The sequence below is a fragment of the Lepus europaeus genome, chromosome 18, assembly GCF_033115175.1.
Source record: "Lepus europaeus isolate LE1 chromosome 18, mLepTim1.pri, whole genome shotgun sequence".
In the NCBI taxonomy this organism is placed as follows: domain Eukaryota; kingdom Metazoa; phylum Chordata; class Mammalia; order Lagomorpha; family Leporidae; genus Lepus; species Lepus europaeus.
The window spans coordinates 31,794,496-31,819,005 of NC_084844.1; the positions used below are offsets into that span (position 1 = coordinate 31,794,496).

General features: G+C 39.9%; 1 protein-coding gene across 1 annotated transcript in view; it reads left to right on the forward strand.

Annotated features, from left to right (window-relative positions):
* Positions 1–24,510, forward strand: part of ANKFN1 (ankyrin repeat and fibronectin type III domain containing 1) — a 173,140-nt gene that overhangs the window by 139,158 nt on the left and 9,472 nt on the right. Inside the window, exons 14-17 of the mRNA XM_062216707.1 lie at positions 1,579–1,729; positions 3,213–3,381; positions 13,084–13,250; positions 18,448–18,661. Coding sequence (XP_062072691.1) covers positions 1,579–1,729; positions 3,213–3,381; positions 13,084–13,250; positions 18,448–18,661 — 701 coding nt within the window. The remainder of the gene's footprint in view (positions 1–1,578; positions 1,730–3,212; positions 3,382–13,083; positions 13,251–18,447; positions 18,662–24,510) is intronic.

Genomic DNA, 24,510 nt, shown 5'->3' on the forward strand with positions numbered 1-24,510 from the left:
TAGACCTGAGTTCTTCCCAAAAGGTTGCATGGCTCATTTGTTGGTTGACTTGGCAACTTTTGTACTTTAAGGACTTGGACTCTATCTTTTATGGTTATAGCAACTAATTATCCCTTTTCCAAGGATCCAAGTTTCATTTGCACAAGAGACCCCCATAGCATTCACTCTGCCAATTCCAACTCCCCCATCTTCATAGCCTAAACTGATTGATTAGTGGTAGGTGTTTTATGGTATTCCCACTGGTAAATTACTTTCCAATTTGATTACAGACCTTGTTTTAGCAATGTAATCTTTCAGGCTTTGTGTATGCTTATGCTAGTTATAAACCCCTCATTTAGTTCAGTATCAATGATGGGGGAAAAGAAATAATTTCCAAACAAGTTCTCAAAGCTTTCTATTATTTGTGAAACCAACAGTACACCCAAATTGAAGTAGGATTTAATTTTGTCCTTTTTTAAATTTCTTATTGGGACAAAGGATAGATTTTCCACAGTCTTCTCCAGTGTGACACTTGAAATGAAACAGGTATCTTGAAAACAGAAACTTTTTTAAGAGGGTAGTTAAAGGAGACTTTTTTTTTTTTTTTAAAGAAAAGCTCATGCCACAATCAATTTGGTGTTCTAACCCACAGGCTGGAGCCCAGGCTGGTATAATCCTTTTGAGGAAAGCCCTCAGAAGGTTTTCACAAGGGTGGGAACATATGTCAGCACCTTCTCACTTTCAATTCCCAAAGAGGAGAGCTTTCCTATCCTCTCTAGCCTGTTCTCGAGGACCTATTACTATTCTTTGCAGAGTTCAAAGGAGAACTGGGCCAAGTTCTGAGACTTGTTTTGAAATACCTGTGGAAACAACGTAATGCCACAAGGCATTTACCTTGATCTTTTCTATCTCTTTTGGAAGAGCAGCCTGTGGGCAACCAAGAGATCTGCCTTCTTCCCACCACCCTTTTCTCCCCTTCAGATTGGTATTTGGAAAAGTTCATTAGAGAGGACCATAGAACACACAGATGACTAGTTTGCAAGGAGGATGAGAGTAGAGTAGTGATGTGTGTTCCCTGATTCCTTTTATTGGAATTGTCTGGTGTTCCTGTTTGTGAGTCTCCTCAAACTTTTGAAAAAAGGATGGAAACCAAAATAGTCCCCATGATTACAACAGGCCAGGGTTGAAATGTGCCATGTGGTTTGTTGTCTGAGTTGGACCACAGTCCTGTGGTTACCCAACTGCAGAATTAACCAGCAGATGCCCCTATGGTAAAATGTAGAGTTTCAGAACTCACAGAGGATCAGCAGGAAAAGAAAAATGAAGATAGTCATGAAATTATTACAAAATATTTGAATGATACAGTATCAAAAACTGATTCATAGAAATCAGACCTCCTGTTCTGAGGTATATGTGTTTCGATAGGTGAAAGAGCTCATTTTAAACTGCATTTAAGAGGCAAAAAGTTTAAATTTCATGAATTGTACTGAGTTTTAACCACTAAGAATATCCAGGTTCTGGACATGTATACTAAGAAAGTTCTGAGCAGTGTTCTGAACTTTTGTTATATTTCTAATTTTAACTTGACTCAACATACAGAGAGGAGTGGGAATGGATCCAAAAGCTTTCTGGCTCTGAAGCTATGGAAAGTGTGGATCATACTTCTGACTGCCCCATGCAATTGTTCTTCTACGAGCTCCAGATGGCAGTGAAAGCTCTCCTTAAACAGATCAATATACCTCTACACCAGGTATTAGACTTTTTACCACTTTTATCTTGTTTTTATGGCTCATGGAAACTGCATTGTAGCATAAAACTTACTCGGGAGAGGTGTGTGTGTGTGTGTGTGTGCATGTGGGTGTAAACATATGCTTATTTTCATTTATTTAAATATCACTTTGCATGTTTTGAATCTGATTCCTATAGGTAGACACAGGCTACATTTATGCTTCATTTCTCTAGCTCCTCTTGGTGTCAACTTTTTCCAAGTTTTCTGGACCCCACAGTACAACGGCCTGGTCAAACAAGGAAAAATCATTGATTAGACTACCTTGCAGGACATTAAGGCTCAGCTTCAGGACAGCATGAAGCAAAGAATGCAGAGAGAAAAAAGTGTGGAGTTGAATATACAAATTATTTTTTTCTAAGAGCAGAAGAATTTGCTGTCTAAATTGTTCTTATGTGAATCAAAATGTGCAATTCTAACCTCCACTAATAAGCAACTTCAAGACAAACTATTGGCACAGAAGAGAATAGTAAATGCTTGTTGGGCTCTAATATAAGTAGGCTAACATTATGTAGCATTTGGTTGGATTCTGGGTTTATTTTGTTTTGGCCTATGTTCACCATTCCTGCACTCCTCCCAACACATACACACACACACACACACACAGTGAACCAAGTTTAGCCTGTAAATAGTAAGACCATTACAGGGGTGACTGGCTGTCTTTAAAACATGAATTGGTTCCGACCCATGAAGCGGGGGAGGGGGCAGTTTACTTAGCCATTTCAAGAGTGTCCTTATATTGGAGTACCACTACTATTGTAGGTCAATACTGAAAGATAGTTAGAAACAGTCAATACTGATAACTAGATTGCACAAAATGCCATAAAGACACTAAAGGAGCAAATGGATTATTCCAGGGGTGGCCTAAGCTCATGAAAAGGAAAAAAAAAAAAATACCAGCTCTACTTGTGACAGTAGATACTATTAAAGGGTTTCTTGGACTTAGCAGGTTTGAAGCAGCTCATATTTCATTGGTGACTCTTAGGCTACATGTACATGTTGGGAGAAGGCTGCCTAACTGCCTAACAGTGCATACAACTTTTTTTTTTTTTCTGATACTTGTAAAATTTTCTCAGTCCTTGGCCAGAAACTACATTTTTCCCCCTTAAACAACTTAAATTGAAACTAGTGGATTTTTAATTCAATCCATTTTTGTTGCTTCATGTAATTATATTCATCATTTTGAAAAGTCCACAGAATGCAATCATTTTCTACTTTTATAAGAAGCATAAATGTTGTTTTCAGAGTTTATGTGGAACATGACTGCCTTAAATCTTGATTTTATATAGCATTATTAAATGGGCTGAACCCTAATATTTATGTTGTATAAAAATTCCAAGCTTGAAGTCGTGTAATTTTGTTAGATGTTTTATGCCAGTTTGGTGTTGTTTATGTAAGTACCATGTTGTAACTCTCCTATTTTTCCTCCGCGCGTGTCCCTCTGCAGGCAAGGAACTTCCGCCTCTACACACAGGAGGTGTTGGAAATGGGTCACAATGTGTCCTTTCTTCTCCTGCTCCCTGCCTCAGACGACGTCTGTACAGCCCCAGGACAGAATAATCCTTACACCCCACACTCAGGGTTTCTTAACCTCCCTCTTCAGATGTTTGAACTTGGTATAGTAGCTTGTTTCACCTAGAAATATTAACCCAGCCTCCTTATAATAAAATCACAAAGTTATATCTGTTCCCCCTTGTCCCAGTGGAGGGTCAATAAATCACATGATGGCTTTGGCAACAACCCTTCCTAGAACTGTGTATGAGTCTGAGAAAAAGCAAAGCTCCAAGACTATGTGCTGAAGCAATAATTATTGAAACCTAGCTAAGGCCCAATGGAGAGGAAGGAATTCTAAACAGAAAGTTCAGTTATCAGGCTGGACTTCTCACCTCCCCTTTGCTTTCTTAGTACAAGAACTGATGTTTTCATGAAAAGCACTGCCCCTTCTCTCATTTTTCTCTCTCTCTCTCTTTCTCCCTTCTCCATCCCCACCCCCAACTGGGAAAAAATAATGAAATTAGAATGTACAGTGTATATCACTTTGGAGCAGGGGAAAAGGTCTATAACTTTAAGTAGTGCTGATTTATTAAATAGACTCTAAATTTCTGAAAGAGGCTTTGAGAAATGGACAGGCTGTCCCTCCTGGAATGAAATATTGTGATTAGAATGTAGGATTCTGAATGGTGGAAGATCTTGTCCTGACTTTCAGAAATGAATAGCCTGGGCGCCATTTCTCTGTGCGGAGACCCCTGCTGCCCACTGAAAATGCGAATAGGGAGGCTTTGTCTCCCTTCCTAGTTTCATCCAGTAACAGGCCAATAAGAGGCAATTAGCAAGAGCTCCCTTCGTTCCAATGAATTGTATGACTTGTATGACACGTGGGAGACTGAGTGGGTGGGTGGGCAGAATGATGGCAGACCCTCTTTGGATTGCTCTCTGCCAGCAGATTTAGAAGCAGACATCTGATGTCTCAATCTGAGACATGGGCATCTAACTCTGAATTTATCCCTCAAGGATGAATTGCTTAAGCCTCTCAGTTTCCCTTGCTCCAAGCAGTTCCATTGCCCCAAAGCTGATGAACAGCAATAGTTATTTCACAAAGGAGGGAGAGTCCTTAGAAAAAGCTTGAATCAGACTCGAGAACTGGGACTTGAGATTTCTGGGTCCCCTGTTGTGTGACACTGGCAATCACTTAACCTTCCTGCACCTTTTCTGTGTCACATGATTAACAACATTGTCCTTCCCACTCCCAAGAGGCCTGAATGAGATGTGACCACTCAATGAGTTCCTCAGCCAAAGGCCATTAATAGTCTTTGGTAAAATAACATTGCTATTATTACTACTGTTATTGTTGTTGCGACAAAATATTTCAACTCAAGTCAACAAAGATCCATTGGGAACCTACTATGGAGATTAAGAGATGAGTAAGACAAAGCCTCTGCCCTCTGGGGACTCTCAGTACAGGGCTGGGAGTAAAATAAGAGTATAAAGTTCTATAAAATTAGGTCGAATGTGCCATAAGTCATAAATATTAAGAGACAGTGACAAAAAACAAGAAAGTGCATTTCCTCAATAAACATATCAGAAAGCCAGCAGCATGTAGGAGACAATATCTGACCTGGGTGTTAAAGAACAGACAGGATGTTAATAAACAAGGATAAAAGATAAAAAGCTTCTTGTTGTCAAAGATATGATAACCAGAAGAATTTGGAAAGACTCAGGAAAAGAAGAAGTGGTACAGTTTGGCTTAATCAGAAAAATGAGGAAATGGTGGGACACAGAGCTGAATAAAGTAGGGTTAAACAGGCTGGCTCTGGGGAAATCAGGCTGAGGACTCTTTCAAATGAGTTAAAAGCAAGGGTCAAAAACTTTTGAGTGTGAGCATTATAATATCCCAGTATTAGGTTAGGAGCCAAAAAAGAATGAGAAAAGAAAAAGAGACAAATACAGATATAAGAAACACTGGGAGTGATCAGCAGGAGTAAGCAACTATTTTAAAAAGGAGAGGAGGAACCCAGGGAGGCCTGTTTGCAGACTCCATGACCGGTAAGATACTGCTGTCCTTACCAGAAGTACTGAAAGCAAGGGAAAATAGTGTGGGAAGAAAGTGATACTGTTAGCTATGAATATGCTTAATCTGAAGATATTAAGTCTACATCTGAATGGAAATGTCCTACTGGCAGCAGAAATGCAGGAGAAGAAGCTGGGTACTAAACACAGAAATTTGTCTACTTTTATTAACAACTGTTGAAGCCATGAAAACAAATGATTTCCATGTTATAGATAACTGACAAGGAAAAGGACTAAGAAAAAAACACTTTATTGGAGAACTAACAATATTCTGTTCTCATTGATTATAGTAAAATTACATGAAATTCATTTCACCATGCCTCAGTGGCCTTGGTGGGAACAATTAACAATTTGGCATCAATCAAAATAGGACATAATTCCTAAGACCCTGAAGGTCCAAGCCAGGCAAGGGTCCTCTCTATCCTCCTTTCTGTGAGGCTCAAACATTCTCCTTGGGAGCCACCATTGGTCCCACCATTGCTACCCTCTATTCTATAATTTGGTGAAGTTCGTCAGCATCCATTTCCCCTCTAGGCGCATTTGTTCATTCAATTCATCAATAAATATTTACCTAGTACCCTATGTGCCAGGTGCTACTTTAGAAACTGAAGAATCACCAAGGAACAAACTATTGATGGAGCTCACATTCTAGTGGAGAAGACAAACAATAAACCAAGCAATCACACTGTAAATGTCAAAAGTAATGGGGGCCATGAAGAAAAATAAATCAGAGAAAGGGCCTAGAGGGAAGTGATAGGAGCTGCAATTTATACAGGATGATCTGGGAGGGCCTCTCTGAAGAAGACACACTTGAGCACAGACCTGAGATTTCCAAGTATTGAAAACAGCCAGTGCAAAGGCCTCAGGGTCCCAGTCTGCTTTTGGCTATGAGATCACTGTACCTGATTGCAATAAGCAAAAGCTACAAAGATAGAAGATGTGATCAGGAGTCAATGGAAGTGAAGATATACAAGGTCTCATAGGTTATTATAAGAAGTTTACATTTTACTTTTAGTATTTTTGGAATCCAACAGAGGATTTTGAGCAGTAAAGTAACATATTAAAGACTCTAAGAAAACCAGTTGTACTCTTCCCCCTAACAAAACAAACAAAAAAGGCTTAGCTTTATTTAATCCAGCATTTTCAAAATCCATATGACCAGGATTGCAAACATTTTTAGCATGACATCTATTTAAAAACACATACACACCACTACCACAAACAACAACAACACATACTTTGGGAGATGATGCCTTTCAATAGTGTTACTCAAACCCTAACATGTCCAAGAATCTCTTCGACAGCTTGTTAAAATAGATTCCTGAAGCCAACCCTAGAGACTGGTGAGTGGGTAGGTTCAAGAGGGGCTGGAAAATGTGTATTTTTAATAGATTCCCAGGTGATATTGATGCCACCAATCCATGGACCACACTTTAAGCAACACTGCCTAGGACACAGAAAAGAATCCATTTTAGGAACTTGCAGAACTGGAGATGTGGTTAACATTAGTAAAACAGGATATTCAAACTGTGCCTCTCTTTAACCTACCTTACCTTTTCTTATTACTAAAAGCAGTATATGACCATTAGATACTATCCTTCATCTAGTGTTAAAAAAAAAGAAAAGACCATAGATCAAGGCTGAGCCTCATTAGTTCCTGACTCTAATATGTTTTTTTTTCCTAAAGTAAGAAATTCTTTCTTAGCCTCCTGATCTTCCCTTCCTGCCATATCACTGGTGGTACAGCTGATTGCTGAGGACCATATATGTTTTCAGAAAAAGACTACTTGGCTGGGCTTGGCCCCATTGGAAGGCACAATTCTATTAGCCAATTTTTAGGGGCAAGAGGGAAATGTTGCCAGTATCAGGAAAGTAATACACTTGTAGGTACAATTCTTACTGTACTTCAGCATCATTGGCAACAATTTGAAAAATATTGCTAGATCTTAGTAAGAATGATCACAAATTCTACCTTATCCCCAAGCAATCAGAACCTCCCAACATGTACATTACCATAGCTACTTCCTTCATTAGGACTAAACCCTCTAAGCATTTAATAATTCCTCATATAAGAACTTCTAAGAGTTTGCTAGTGGACTTTAACCCCTCTAAGAAAAATGCTAAAAATTATTTTTTTTCTAAGTAGGACTTCTATTCTCCACAGGTAGTTCCATAATAAAAGACCAAGCGATATACAAAGCAGTTCTGAGAAAGGAGGGAGTGTTTTTGGAAATTCAGTTAGAACTCAGAACGTTTTAATAACGTGGGAATTCTAATGAAACTTGAAAAGGTGTGAGTTATGGGAATATGTAAATTATAATAGAATAAAGGGTTGTACTATATTTCAGTTCAACTTGTGTAAGTCATCCCTGTCTCCATGAAAGGAGCTGAGATTTGGCACACTGACCATGCTCCTGCCAGCAGCCTAAGTGAATCATAAATAACTTGCTGACCAGCCATGGAAACCTGCATCTGTGCCTATTCCAGCACTAAACAGATCGAGCAAGGACAAAATGATAAAGGAGCTTATCCCTCTGGGTCTTGCAGTAAAGACTGGGGCAAAGCACTAGGGTACTATTCCATCAGACTTCTTGTAGGGCTGAGAGTGTGTGTGTGTGTGTGTGTGGCCCATAGAAGGATGGTGTGAAATCTCAACGGGCAGATAGAACCAAGGCAGAGTGGTACAACTTCATTAAAGACCGATGCCCCTCCCCACAGCCTGAGGGCTAACAAACCACTGTCCTCTGGGTGGACAGGATAGGACCCCTCAGCAGCAGTAAAACATGTGGCAAGACGCCTACAAGCGTCACTATTTACACTGTTCCCAGGAACAAAAGGGAAAGCAGCATCATGAGTCGTTAGAAACTGTCCCATGACGTGGCTTCTTGAGGATTTGCCTAGCCCACTGAGGTCACCCTGCCCTGACCCAGTGGGCAGTCACCAATGACAGCAGGCTGATGAGGAGGAAAACTGATATTATTGATTGCCTTGGCGCCATAAGTCATACTAATTGGGCCACAAAGACCCCCACACACAAAATTGAGAATTTAAAAAGTAGCTTGAGGCCTGATCTATATTTCATACTTCTGTGTTTGCCTGCATCCTACATTAAATAAACATTTACCAAGCTTTCACTGTATGCCAAATGCTATGCTGAGGCCAGGACACACAATCAGTCTGCCCCCCAGAGGCTCAGAATGGAGTAGGTGATAGAGGCATCTATGCCAATAGTCCTAATGCAACGAAAGCACTGCTAGAAGAGGTAGACTGCTGAATTTCAGAGCACAGGCACCTAATCCATCCAGAGATAATACTTGGGCATGATGTGAAGGACAGACAGACATTCAAAACACAAGAAGAAAGGCTGGACAGAAAAAGGAAAAGGTGAAACAGCGCAAACCAAGTCTTAGAGACCTAGTAAAGTACAGCCTAATTAAGCACACTCTTTGAAGCTCCATGGGATGCACTAAGCTTAACGCATCTGAGGAAGAGCAACAGGGGGTAAAGCAGAAAGTTGAAAACGTCACAATCATGAAGGTTATTTATGTCATCCTGGGGAAGCTAGGAGACTTTCTCATGTAGGCAGTGAGGGGCTGTGGTAAGATTTGAAGAAAAGGGATGAGATGTTGTATGGATTTTAACAGCCCTGGGAGGACACATTTAAGGAGAGCAGAAAAAAAAAAGTGGGGGTTCACCATTAAGAGACTGTCTCACTATTCCATATAAGCAATGAGAACCTGAATAAGGTAGCCACAGGGGTGTCACAGAGGAGATAGCAGAGACAACAGGAATTTAGGAGTTAAAATCAATGAGATTTTGTGATTGATTTGATGTGGTTGAAAAACAAGATGGAGGAGCCAGAGAGTCTGCACAGGGTGCAGAGATGGCTGAGGCTGCCATCCACCAACAGAGGAAACAGGAAGGAGGAAAAGGTTTGGGGGAAGGGTGAGATGATGAGTTCTATTTGACAAATGATGAGTCTTGAGGTGCCTGTGGGATATCCAGGCAGTGAGCCTAATGGAATCCAGGCCACAGGCTTGCAAGAAATGGCATTGCCTCAGACTTCATTCCTAAGGCCCAATTTTTATGATTTAGGATAACATGCCTGTATTCCAACCATCAACTCATTCACTACCGGACTCCTAAGAGGGGACCTTTGTGCCCAGGTTCCTTCGGACACCTTGGCAAAGAATCACCACACTAAACTGACCCTAAGAGATTGGTTAATAGACTTCCAAAGGAGGCCATATGGCCAGGCTGATTAGGATCTTACTGAGCTGGATATCCATCAGGGGAATATTCTACACCCAAACCTCTCCTAATATTCTAGACCCCGAATAGGCCATTTGGGAGGTGGGTGGAAGGGGTGCAAGAGTAGGGGGTGAAAGGGTGGGAACATTTATTTTGTATTTGGTATGTGCCCTGTGCTTTGAGGTACACTTCACATACATGGTATTACCTAATCCTAGGTAAGCATACTGTCTGATATCTAAGCCCATGCATTTTACTGTCTACCATACTCCGCAAGTGTTGATGCCAACCACATGTCAATCTTTCATTATCTTATAGAGAAAAAAAAAAAAAAACAGGGAAAAATAGAAAATTAGCCTTAGCTTGTGAACTGCTAACAAATCATGTGGTCCAGATAATGACATTATTGTAGCCTTATACCATTTTGTCTGTAAAATGCATGTGATTCACATTATAAAAAAAAAAATTAGAAGCTTCCAGTCTATCCTCCACTCCTCAGTGATGGCTACCAAATGTATCATTGCTTAACCACAAAAGACTATGTTAAAGTAACATTTGTTAAAGTGACATTAAAGGCTCTGGATGAAAACCACTAGAGTGGGAAACTGAAGCGTTAGAGTTGAAACTTCTCATAACTTGCTTGTGGTGCATGGCACGGACAGTGCAAGCGCTGTGAGACCACCCACTGATTCAAGGTTCCCACCACCGCAAAGAGACATAACAAGAGAAAGCTGTGAATACCCTGGCTTTTCACAATTCAGATGGGACCGATAGTATTTCTCTTAAAGAAATTATTCAGTGCCTCTCTGCCTCTCTGTATCTTCCCAGTCATATTTTAGAAACAAGAAAAAAAAAAAAAGCTGATTTTTTTTCTTCAACTTGGTTTGGAAAAGCAGGATGTGAGACGCCTCTCTCACTTCTCTCTCCAGCCAAGAGAGGACATCTGTCAAGTGCTAACAGGATTATAATCCCCTCCTTGAAAGCCATAAAGACACATTCAGGGAGCTACAAGGGTCAAGAGTAAGCTACAAACTAATCATGGCTCCTTCCTGTGCCAATGCCAGTAAATATTATAGACCTGAAATGTACCTTTCACAACCGGAAACTCCAGCAGGCAGTGAGAGATGTGAGAACAGAAGGAAAAAGGGACCTTTGGGGTAGGGTCTGCCCCTCTTCAGATCAGCTCCAGCATTTATTTACTTAGTGAGTCCATCAACAAGCATTAGTTGAGAAGCTACAATGTTCCAGGTCTTGAAGAAATAAAAATTTATAGGAGACATGGTTCCTTCCCTCAAGGAAATCATAGTCTAATTCCAAGGCAGTCAAGCAAACACACAATTAAAATGGCGCAGCATGCGTGTCACAACACATTTGCAGTAATTGCTCTAGCAGCACAAAAAAAAAAAAAAAAAAAAAAAAAAAAACAGAACTTCCCAGAAGGGAAATTATATCAGTGGAGACTTCACTACGATATTGACACTGAACTTTCAGGTATCAGTTGACTTCAAGCTATTGATAGAGAAGCAAATCTGAAGCACAGGAAAGAGCATGTTTAAAAACATGGAATTGCACAAAAAAAAAAAAAAAAAAAAACTTGTACTAAGTTCAGCTGACCAAAGTTTAGAGTAGAGGGTGGTCTCATGATGGAGGATATGATTAAAGACATATTCAAATCCTAGATTGCAAGGAGCTTTTCATGTGGGGAGAAGATATTTGGATTTTATTAAGCCAAGAGAGCTCTGTAGAGGTTTTTAAGCAAGGAAACAATATGAGAACTAGATCTTTTGGGAAACGTTCAATGGTTTGTCACTTAATAAACAGGTACATGATATTAGTTCTTCTATGTGTCAGGCAGGGGCATGACAAACCCAGTAGAAAAACTGGGAAGGAAGAATCTGACACCAGAGTGAAAAAAACCCAGCTCTGGTACTGAGACTATTGGCATTGAGAATTACTCCCTTCAAATGGGGCACAGTTGGAGTAAGGATGAACCACTCAAGTCCTCATCCCATTCTTTCCTTCCATGCCCACATGAGGAAAGACAAACGGAGCAAATTACCCTTACACTCACATAAGATTGAGCCCAAGAGGAAAATCAAGCAAGGAAGCAGGCAGTAGTGAGATGGGATTAGTAAGGTGCCAGAAATCTCTGAATATACAGAGTGTAAGGCTTCCTCACTAAGGGGTAAAGATGCCCCACTTTGGGGGACTGTGGTTTTAGCCTCCCTAAATGGCCATCTCTGAGTCTCAGGAAGCAATAGTAAAGAGATGCAATGACAGTCATCAGATGTTTGCCCTAGGATTCCACACTCAAGAAGCCAGAATAAAAATGTTCCAGCAGTCTTGCTGAGTTATAAAGGCCCTATTTCCAAAGCATGGAACACACTGGGTTGGTCAGAGGTACACAGAGTAAGGTTGCCAGGAAGTGAGTCTCCAAGTTCAATAATGTCCTGGAAAACACTGGAATACATAGCCTGAGTCAGGATGTCTTCTTCATCCCACTGGCATCTTAAGTTATTATGGTCCATGATCAGCACAGGTCAGAGGATAGAAATCTGAATGCCTCAGGCTGCTTGCAACAGGTCCAGTCCTACACTGCTGTGTTCCTCCTGGGAAAGGCAAATGATGGAGATGAAGTTAGACTCTTTGCTGCAGCCTCTGTGCCAGTTTCTTTTGAGAAGGGAAAGCCATGTCTGCTAAAGATGAAAATGTCCTGTTTAGTCTTCCGCTCCCACCACCCTTCCAAAGGAGCTCAGAAGAGGACAGACAGGAGGAGAATCAAAGCCCATCCTATAGACTCTTAAGGAAGTTTTCCAGATAGACAAGACACCTTGAGAAAATCACGTCTTCTTTATACTCAGGCTTCTAAACTGGAAAGGAGCAAACAAGATACTTGCTGGAAATCAGACACAAAAATCAAACTAGGTTTCAAGTTTTACTGGGCTTCTTGTTTACCTAAAGTGTTAAACTTATCTTCCCAGTCTTACACTCACATACTAGTATATACAGCATACGTCACTTAACAATGGAAACACATGAAAAATAGGTCCTTAGGCAATTATATCCTTGTATGATCAGAGTATACTTATACAAACTAAGACAGCTACGATGTCACTAGGCAATATACTCTGATGGGCTCACCTTTGTATATGTGGCCCATAATTAACCAAAATGTCATTATGTGGTACGTGACTGTATATGGAAAAAATTTTTTTAAAAAATCCCAATTTCAGGGAAAAGTCCACATAAACTACAGCCTGAGCCAACCCCACTTCCCCATACATTACCAGGAGTTGGTAAACCTTAAAAGGAATACTGTCTGACTCAAGCCAGACAACTGGCCCCTTAAGAACACATTTATAATTTATTTATAGCTTAATATTTTCCACTGATAGGATTAATAAATCATGTTTTCATTCAACTGGTTTTCTCTGAGGTACGAATTTCTCTATTTTGATACCAGATCTTAACATGTTTTATTTTGCTTGTCCATTTTCCAGTTCATTTTTGCAGCTACAGGGAGAAATTTATTGGTCTGTATTGCCGCCTTTCTGCTGTTGTTGAGCTGGATTCTCTGAATACTCAACAGTCCCTAAGGGAGGCGATCTCAGACAGCGAGGTGGCCGCTGCCAAGCAAAGACACCAGCAAGTCTTAGACTTCATGCAGGTAACCGTTTGTCTCTGCTGAGGTGGAAGGGAGAAGGAGAGGCAGGGTGGGAGGGGTGAACATCAACCATGGGAAAGAAAAGCAGTCTGGCTGGCTCAAAGAACTCAGCATACAAGCTACCTGGTGATTTAGTTAAATGTGGAGCTCAAGAAGATGTGTGTTTACAAACAAAGGCTTAAGAGAAAACTACAGATAAAATCACAAGATTACTAAGAGCTTTATCAGTCACCACCATAGGTAGCAGTGGCTTTCCATTTTAAAGAGAAAACCCACCCCCAGAAGTAATAGAATATTACTCTTACCTGAAGAAGAAGTAGAATATTCTTACCTGGTAGCCCCCTGATAACTCCAAAAGAAAGAAAAACTATTAATTAGCTTAATATTTGAGGTGGGGCAGGGGAAGGGAGGGAGACAGAGGAGAGAGGGGAGGAGAGGGGAGGGGAAGGGAGGGGTGGGAAGAGGAGAGAATAGGAGAAGAGAGAAGGAGAGAAGGAAGAAATTAACTCACCAGTGTACATTAACACAAATCCAGTTAGCTCTAAGAATCCTACAGTTTGGGACTTTTGTCTGGCAACAGTTGACATGTTAACGTGTGGCTAAATTAGGTCAGAAAATGTGTTCCCTGTCCATGGAAAGGCCTGGTAGTGTCATCTCAGGGTCTAATTTGGATCTGGCCTGAAATTACCTCTAAATCCCCTTTGTCAGATCTCAACACTCTGTCAGTTACTCAATGCACAAAATTAGTATAATAGTAATATCCTCGAGTCCGGCACTGTAGTACAATGGATAAGCCACTGCCTGTGACACCAGCACCCCAGGAGTGCCTGTTCAAGTCCTGGCTGCTCCACTTCTGATCCAGCTCTCTGCTAACTCATCTGGGAAGGCAGCAGAAGATGGCCAAAGTGCTTGAGCCACTGCCACCCATGTAGAAGACCCAGATGGAGTTCCAAGCTCCTGGCTTTAGCCTGGCCCAGCCCCAGCCATTTGGGGAATAAACCAGCAGATCCAAGATCTCAGTCTTTCTCTGTCTCTCCCTCATTAACTCTGCCTTTCAAATAAAAAAAATAGTAACAGCTTCATGATAAATATCACTATGATAGATGAGGGTATTTCCAAAAGTTTATGGAAAATGAAATCAAAATATAAGCTTATTTGAGTGCAGAAGTATTTTGAAAGTCATGTATAGTTTTTTCATAATAAGCATTTTCCATGAACTTTTTGAGGAACTCTCAATTTAGTTTCATAAACATTTGTTAAACATCCAGACATCAGGCACTGCATGAGAAATGCAAAGGTGAATTACAAATCGTCTCTGAACCTAAGGAGTTTAAAACCCAATAGGGTAGACAAGAAATGTATGTAAATACTATTTGTAAAAGGTGTGAAGTACCAAAAGAGAAATATAAAAAAAAAATTCTGTGCCTAAACAAAGATCTAAAAATTTACTTTCAGTTATAAATATAAGAAAAGTTGATAGAGGGGCTGTAACTGATAGGTAAACTGGGTCTAAAAGGATAGATATGATAATAGTTAAGAGAAATAGAATGTAGACTATTTACAGAGAAAGTATAAACATACAAGGCAAAGGAAGCAGAAAAAATAGTATTTGGAGAGTTAGTAGTCAAGGGTTAATGAAACATAAACTGAGTGATGAACAGCAGTCAGAAATTAGGCAAGAATGAAAGATGGCAATGCGATCAGATCACAAGGGCTATATTAAAAGCCAAACTAAGAAATGTGTACTCTATTCTGTAGGCAAGAAGGAGCTAGCTGACATTTTAGAGAAATGGGGTTATAGCCCATTATAGCTTTTTTTAGGACAGATCCAGGCAGAAGGGATTTTTTTTTTTTTTTTGTATGTACTGATACAGCCACAATGGTTGCTTATTGAAAGCCTTCATTCTGGTAAGATAGGCTCACCAGTTTACATATCTTTCCTAGATTTAAGGAGAATTCTAAAAATAGGAAAACCAGGTAAATTACAATCATTTAGACTGGGGATGGGGAACCTTTTTTCTGCCAAGGGCTATTTGGATATTTATAACATTCACAGGCCACAAAAAGTTATCAACTAAAAAATTAGCCTGCTATATAGACTTATTGAATTTCAGGTGGTTGCCTTGTCACAGCCAGACCAAATGATTTCACTGGTCAGACATTCCCCACCTCTGATCTAGATGAAAAGTAATGATGATTAAGATGAGGAAATGCCCTGAACTCTGGGCAACTAAATCTAAGTTCTAATCTTTCCTCGTGTAAAATGGGAATAATAGTAATAGTACTACTTCAGACTGTTACTCAAAGATTGAAATGAGATAATGCATGTAAAGCACTCATCAAAGTGGCTGTACATCATAACATGTAATAAATTCATTCATTCATTGATAAGAATAAAAATCCTTTGAGATATGAATATGCAACACTTGAGGTTTTTTACATATGCAGGAAAAAGATACTATAATGACCCTTCTCAAGTGATGAGCTGACAGATTTTTAGGGTTTTCCTGCTTCACTAATTCTGTAAATGTGTTATCCTGGGTAACCTCTCAGACTAAAGAAATAACCTTTGAAAAAGTTACTCACTGTCTTAAGAGTGTACTATTTAAAAATTCAAAGCATTTATGTCATTTTGCTTCCAGTAAAAATGGAACACAGATGGTGGGGAAAGAGTGGGAAAAGAAGGCAGGGGCCCAAGAACAGTGTGGAAGGCTGGCTTATCTTCTGAACCCAATAGTGAGGAAGACAGTGAGAAAGAATAACAATGGACCAGAAGTCAAGGAGCACACATTTTGAGTCCTGAATTTTCTACTGATAAACTCTTCAGGGGTCTCAACTGCCTAATATGCATAATGAAATGACTGGACTAGATGACTTATAAAGGCCTAATAGGGTGCTAACGTTTTATAGCTTACCAACCAGAAATATTTTTAGAGAAATTCTTCTCTAATCATGCCTTAGCTTGTGTTTCTGTCTCATTTCACTTAGGCTACCCTGAATTCAGTATGTTCACCCAACAATGATAGGCTGTCAACTCAAACACCTCCTAGAGTTCTTGGCTTCACTGTCGTTCACTGACTGCTATCCTGGTTCCTTTCTTTTTTCACCTAGCCTAGTACTCCACTGCTTTTTTCTCTTCATATTCATCACACCATTTAGTGGACTGGATAAAGGCAGGCCAGGAATCCCTCAAAGTTCTCTCTTGATCTAGGCTCCCATAGCAGGTAACTTGAGAGCTCCTCTTCCCTCCCAGTTGGCCAGGTACACACAGAGTTGGATAAAAGCCAATTCCCAGGAGGTTCAAAAAATAATTTCTTGGCCAGGGTAAAACCAGACCATCTCACTGCACCCACAGCCTTCAGTGGACCACCTTGGGCTACCCAACATGAATAACTTCACTGAACACCAATAATTCTAGGTCATCTTCCCCACTCCCTGCCTGCCCCCATCCCCTTATCTATGTTGACTGACCCTCTCTCTCCCTCCCTCCTCCCCTCCCTCCCTCTCTCTCTCTCAAAATGAAAACCAGCTGCAGCCACTCACCCATTGGTGTTCACAGCTCAGCCCACCACACACCATAACCTGCAGAGGCGACCGCCAGTCGCGAGAGCATTTGTATGAGTCCAGATCTAAGACAGTGTTGAAGTCACTACACAAACCAAACATTGTAAAGAGCAAGGGAGTCTATGTAAATACAGTGAGGAAAAGAAGCCAAGGAGTACAGCCAGAAAGGGGGAGGGCTGGACCATGGGAGGTGTAGAAAATCACAGATAAGGTACACAGGCTTTATAGACAGCACACACAGCAGAAATGTCAAAGTGAGTGTAAAAAAATAAATAAATAAATAAGAAAAAGAAAGGAAAGAAATGTCAAAGCATGGAGACCTGGAGCTTGGCATTTTTGAGCTGCTAAAGCCTAAAGGGCAATTAGGCTATAATTTATACACTGTAATGCTTGAAATGCTCCTAAGCTGTACTAGAAACACAGCTCATTGAATCAAGCCAATCTATCATTCCCTCAAGCACCTTGTAGCTGTGCAGTGAGAGAGCCAATCACCTTTACATTTTAATAAAAATATTGTCTTGCCTGAGTACAGAGAAAGGGGTGTAATTTATGAGATGAAAACCGAATGTTTTAAAGGACAGAGTGAGAAATGGATGCAGAACTTTTAATCAACAAAACTATGGAGTTTGTGGTCTTTTTAAAAATGTGTCAGCACGTCTTTAGAAGCTGAAGTTGGACCTTAAAATCAGGGGGGATTATGTTGTCAGTTGCTTTTAGATCAATAGTATACAGTAAAATGGGTGAAAATTGTACTTTTTTGGATCTACTTAGCTAAGTCCCATTAAACTCAATCTACAGGCTTCCCTGTACCTATGGTTGCTTCATTTTTCTTAAAACCTCTTTACCTCACCACTGAGAAAAAGAAGCAAACATTGTTTCAACACAAATCTTAAATAATTTATACATGAAATCTCTCTGTCCATCCCCAGAATACGCTGAAACAATCTTATCCAAAAAGAACAGAAGGGTTATTATAATTGAGTTCACTTTTGAGGTCTACTGTAGTGAATTAGAACAAAGTTAAGTGGCTTAAAACAACAGAAATGTATTTTCTAACAGTTCTGGAGACCAGAAGTATCACATTCAGGTGTTGGCAGGGCCGTACTCCCTCTCAAGGCTCTAGGGGAGAATCCATTCTCCGTTTTGTCCAGCTTCTGGTGGCCAAGGGCCATTCTTGACCTGTGCCCACATCACATAAATCTGTGCCTTAATCTAAATCTCGCAGCATTAAAAGTAGCTATACATGTGTAACTTCACCCAATCATCACAGCAACCCTGTGTGATATAAAAGGAAAAATGTTTTGTCACATTTTACTAGTAAGGGAACTAGGCTAAGAAAGGGCAAGTGACATGCTAAAGGTTATTACAGAGATAATAAGTGATGTATCCAGCTAGAATCCTGGCCTTCTACTATTTGCATTAAATGAATGACACAGTCTCTCAGGTAAAAATTGCAAAATATTAGCAATGACAAAGAAAAAATATTTTCTGGCTTAGCAAAAACTATGTTTAAAACATTTTACTCTTGCTCAAAACCAATACTGTAGAACATGGATCATACTGGACTCTCTGGAAGTCTTACTAAGTTTTAATAGTTGTTTAATAACTTGATGTCTTTTATCCTTTTATTTCAAAGCAAATAGATGAAGTGTGGCGTGAAATGAGATGGATCATGGATGCTCTGCAGTATGCAAGATACAAACAGCCAGTTTCTGGCCTGCCCATCACTAAGCTGATAGACCCCTCAAATGAGCAGAACCTAAAAAAGATCAATTCTACATCATCACATATAGACTGTCTTCCATCACCATCACCATCCCCAGAGATGCACAGAAGAAAGGCAATGAGTGGTAAGCAGTAAGATCTACAGTTCAATGCCTCCCTAACCAGCATTTTCATCCTCTCCTCACAGGTGAGGTTCTTTGTGCTAAGCTATTAGTTCCATCAAGTAATAGGAAATACCATTCAGTGGTAAGAGTCTAAAAGCATTGAGGGGGCAAACTAGAAAAATGGAGGGAGAGGAAATTAGTGGAGGGATAGGAAACCTGAGATCAACTCCATATAGATTCCAGTCCAGTTCTAGACCATCCCTCCAAGATACAAAAGGACACACAGCAAAGTTGAGGCTTTAGACATGCAGAGTGGGGACTGATGGATGCCAGGTAAAGACCAAGTCAGCCAGGGAAATCTAACCAAAATCACGTAATGATGGAGATCAGGACCAACCTCTAGTAAAGAGGCACTGACAAGAATGAGGCAGGAAGCAGGTCCCAACCTGGGTAAGAGCTCCAGGGCAACTTCTCATCCACGTGACACCAATGTTCTGAGGTAGAAGACAGGAAAGAAAGAACCCTTGGTGAAACTAGACTACTGAAACTGAGGCCAAATAAGTAGCTTAGCATCATGATCGAATATGAAAAACTTACAAGCTGGAAGAGAGGCCTAGCAAGGCACCTCCCCTTTTAGAAACTAACACTGAGTTGACATGGCAAATAAAAACAGCAAAACCATGGCTGGGTTCACAGAAACTTCTACCTTTATAGTTTTAAGCAAAGAAAAAATAGATGAACCCAAAGCAATACTATATAATGTTCTTTCCCATGACATGGTGAAACTAGTGCCATTTTTCTAGTCAATTAAAATTATGGCCATTCAAAGCATTTTCCTTTATTCTATAGCTTACAAGAGTTCCAGTTTTGTAATTTTCATAATAGTATTTTTAATAAATAGTTCTGATTTGTGGGCTTATCCTATAGGGGGCAGCATGGTGTAGCAGAAAGAGTCTGGGCTTAGAAATCAGAGACCTGGATTCAAATCTCAGCTTTTTTAACCAGTTGTATGAACTTGAACAGATTACTACATTCAAGTCTTAGTTTCTATCTATGTAAAACAAGGATAATATCTATATCTTGAAGAGTTACTTAACAAATAAAACAATCTGCATCAGAGATGTACAAAATATATATGTGCTTATATATGAAATATATTAAAATAGTTTATAGATATATTTAATGTTGTTATAAAAAATTTTAGCAAGGAGATGATCCTTTTCTATAAATAAGTTAGTATGTACTCCTGTTTTTAAAAACCTCTAATATCTAAAAACTAAACTTGACAACTAAAAGAACTTATTTAACATTATCAAAGGAGTCTATAATATCAAATAATTCAACAAAAGAATTATTTAAATAGAAGTTTCTAGAATGCATTTTTATAAATTCCCACCAGGCTTGGGTACAAATTAAATATCATTTCTGCTAGAAATTAGTCTAGTAGCAGAGACAGATTAACATTAACCAAAAATTGCATAACTGCATATGTGCTACGGAGTCTACTAGAAATGTTAAACCTTACATTTTTAAGATCAGAGACCTCTTCCTAGAGGCAACAGAATCCAGAAGAGTCATGTAAGAAGGAGCTGAGCAGAAAAAGAGGAGAGCATTAGATGCAGCAGCAGCAGATTGTACCACTGTTCTGTGGTTTAGGGAACTAGAAGCAGTCTGGTTAAGAGTATAGATCTAAAGGTACTTTTCTTTTTTAGGGTTTTTGGGTTTTTTTTGGTTTTTTTTTTTTTTTTGCTTTTAAAATATAGTTACTGGTTACCCACTATGTACGTGCCAGGCAGTCTTCAAAATAACAGAGATACAGTGATAAACAAAGTAAAGTCTCTGCTCCCATAGAGCTTACATTCTAGAATGAGTGACAAACAATGAAAACATAAACAAACAAGATAATATCAGATAGTGAAAATTCCAATGTATAATACAAAACAGCAATCAGGGTGGGAGTAGGCAAGGAGATGCTGATTTCACCAGGATGATCAGCAGAGACCTATCTGCAAAGATGACATTCAGGCCAACCACAGAAAGTGGAGGTAGAAATGCAAAGATCTGGACTGAAATATTCCAGTCAGCAAAGCAGCAAGACTCTGAGGAGGGTGAGGGATGGAAAGAAGGCCAAAGTCCTTAGAGCAGAATGAACAAAGAGGTGAGTGGTAAAAGATAGGGTTGGAGGGGAGATAGGGCCTGAATGGGCAGGGTTCTGTACGCCCTAAGAAGTTTGGAGTTTACCCTACTTGGGACAGAAAGCCATTGGAAACTTGTAAGCACGAGGATTGGTATGATCTCTACAACTCTTTAAAATCAAATCTTGCTACTGTATGAAGAGATCACAGAGGGGAAATATTGGAAGCAGGAGATCTAACAAAGGAGATACATGACTCTCAGGGTAACAAGATGTCATTTACCAAAACAAAGAAAGAAAGGAGGAGAAACAACTTTGAGTGGTGGGGCGTGTTGAATCTGAGCTAGCTTTGGGACATTCTTCATAAAAAGAAACATTCAGGAGAACACAAGATGTAGAGAGTTCAGAGCCCAGGAAAGAAAACCAAGCTAATAATACAAATTTAAGAAACTGTTGACATGTACATGATGTTTGAGCCTGGAAAATGCTCAAGTTCCCCTAGAGAGAGTAGGCAAAACAGGAAGAGGAGACTGTGAAAGGATCCATGTGGAATGAAGCAGCAAGGCTTCCTAGGCTGAGAAGGAACAACCAGAGAAAGATTAAAAAGAGAGTTAGCAGTGTAACAAAAAGTGTCTCAAAAGATGGAAAGAGGTTAAATAAAGCTGAAATGCTTCCATTATTTTTGCTTTTATCGATAAAGGAAGCATCAATAACCTCAGTGAGAGCAATCTGTGAAGGGAAAGAGCTGGACGCTGAACAGAAGTGGATCAGAAAGTAAACGCAAGGTGAAGCAGTGGATGATGCATTCTTAAAATCTTGGCTGTAAAAGGCAAGACGGAGGGAAAGCAATAGCTAGAGAAGTACAGAGTTCAAAGGGCATTTTTTTAATCAAAATATGTGTAGGAATGAAATGGACATTTTGTGATATGGTTGTCTTTTTTAACCCTTGTTTATACTCCTGAAGAACTGTGGTCTTTTCGACATTTCACTTGTTGAATATTATGGATTGTGGTAAATTAAGCCTGTGAACACAGAGTAGATTAAAATTATGTCTTTGTAAAAACTGATCAAGAAAAGGAAGGGAGAGAAGTGTGGTTGTCTTCTTGGAACTGTACCTATGAAATACATGAATTTGTTCTTTATATTAGTAAAAAAGAAAATATAAAACTTTTTTATTAAAAAAGGGGCATTTTTTTAAGACAGGAAAGAGATGTTCTCTGATGTCCTACAGTTAGTATAATTCTACAGACAACTTTCCAGTTTTCCTTCTAACTTCATAGTTCATCTGCCCTCTCTGCTCACAGAACTTCCCAGTGTTCAATCTCTTGGCCACAGGGTCCTTAGTGGGTTCCTCCTTGGCTGTATGAGGGTGGCCTCCTCTTTGCCATAGAAATGCCAGACTCACACTGGCCAGAGGACAGGGTTACACACTCCCTGCGGGGTATATCTGGCCAATTACATTCAGATTTTATTATTAATTTAAAATGTGAGTGATCATCATTCTGTTTCTTAAAATATAACTCTCTCTTGGGTCCATTTATTTCTCTGAAGCCAAGATTCCATGGGCTGTGAAACACAAAGACGTGGAAGGCAGCAAATGACAAATGGAATCCAGCGACAGGGAAGTACTGTTGAGAAACACTGAGCATCTTATCCCCTGGCAAAAGCAGGAACATTTCAGAGCAATGAATTCTACCACAGCATACTCTTGTCTTCACAAGTGTGACCACTTTGAATTGTTTGGAAACCATTAATGAAAGGAGAAAATATCCAATTTAGAGGAACATCCCCGCTGGGGTTACTCACAGGGCAAAGTGTGCAGCACAATTCCATTCTGTGTGGGTCTGGTTCACCTAATTTCTAAGGGGCCTGCTGGAAATACACAACCTATCACAAACCTAGCCTCTGGTACCAGCATAAGATCCTGCTTTAAGGCTGTTGAGTCCCTTGGATTTGTTTGTGTATATCTGTTGGGAATGAGGAGGTGGGGAGTATGTGTGGTTTTCAAAACACAAAGTAGAACTCCTCTGAGTCAATTAAAATTAAGCATCTCCCAAGGACCCAAGGGGGAAAGCTGGCTCTTAGAAAAGGCAGCTCAAGGCAGGGGCTGAAACTACTTGGTCCATCACATGAATATTTTCTCTCCCACTCCTTTTCTGCGGTATAGTGGTCACAAACAGCAGCCCCCTCCTACCCCCAACACTGTTGTTTCTCCTAGTGACGCACGGGTGAAGCAATAGAGGGAAGGGGGGCATCGTTTTCTTCAGATATATCTGATAATTATCCTGATCTTCCAAATGTAAATCTTCCTATTAACCTTTTCCCAGATGATTTTAAGAACACCATGGCATAAACCAAATAGTTCAAAGAAGCAGCAGGAATCTGGAGATGTTTCATTATTTCTCTTGGGAAATTAGAGAGTAAACAAACTTCTGAGAGTCTACCTAAAGCCTAATGAGAGATTACAATACAAATAGATTCAATGAAGTACAATATATAGACAATGATATACTAAAAATGTAAAGGTAGACCTTAGGGCAAGTGTGGCTCACTATTCCCTTCTTTCTGTCCTGCCATACCCCAAGGCTTTAAAAGAAAAGCACTGGCTTTAAATCAGTTATTCTTTCCTGAAATGTCATCTCCCCAAAACACCCTCAAAATCCACATCAACTCTGCTCTGCTATTGTTGGCCTGGCCCACAGGGGTTGCAACACCCACTGCAATGGCACAAGAGCCAAGCTCCTGAGTGAACACTAATACTATGGGCAGAACTTTCATTTAACAGCGCCTGGGTCACTCAGAGGGGAAACTCAAGATTCTATCACTGCTGGCCTGCCCAGTAGTGGGCCCTCTAAGGGAAACTGAGGAGCACAACCAGGTTTATTAAAATAACAACTGGGCAAGATGCCCACAATGTTAATGGAGCATATGGCCTGAATCTGGAGATGGAAGCTACGTTTTGCATTCTTTTCCAAGGAGCAGCAGTGGCCTAAGTCTTTGGAAACTCTCCCCAGTGCCTTGGCTGGCATCCTGGAGATTTTCCCAGCCTGTTCTGGGAGAGGTATCCTACTCTAAGCAACAAATTCCACCATGTCTTCTAATAAATAATACAGCCACCATGCAACTCAAATTTAGATTCCCACTATAGCAGTGGTTTCCCAGGTATGCATATCCATGAACCAACAAGTTAATATTTACCTCTCCATATTCAAGCACTTTTACACCTCCTTCTGAGTTATTACAGTTATAACTACTAACTTGACTAATCACTGATCCTCCATGTTCCTGAGAGCTATAGGAAACAAGTTATATCATTTATTAATTTGTCGTAAGATCAAGGTTAGGAAATATAGCACTGGACTAGCTTGTCACCAACAGAAGATGCCATATAAGAAATTACATTTCACATTATCAACAGCTTTCTCACAAAAAAGCTTGATGTATATCTAACTGCTGCTTTGTACTTTAGTGATCTTGATGTGATATCTAGTTACTAGGAGTAGAGATGACTTCAGTAATTCCTTCTTTCTGAAAGGAACTTAAAGAATTTTTAAATAACTAACCGAGTCCTTACAACACCTCTGTAGGATAAGCAATATAATTATGTACATGATACAGATGAAGAAAGGTTCTTAGAGGCCAAATGATTTGTTCAAGATCATAGAAAGTCAGCCCTGCCTATCCATGGATACAATTGTAGACTGAAAATATTCAGGAAAAAAAAATTCTATCTGTA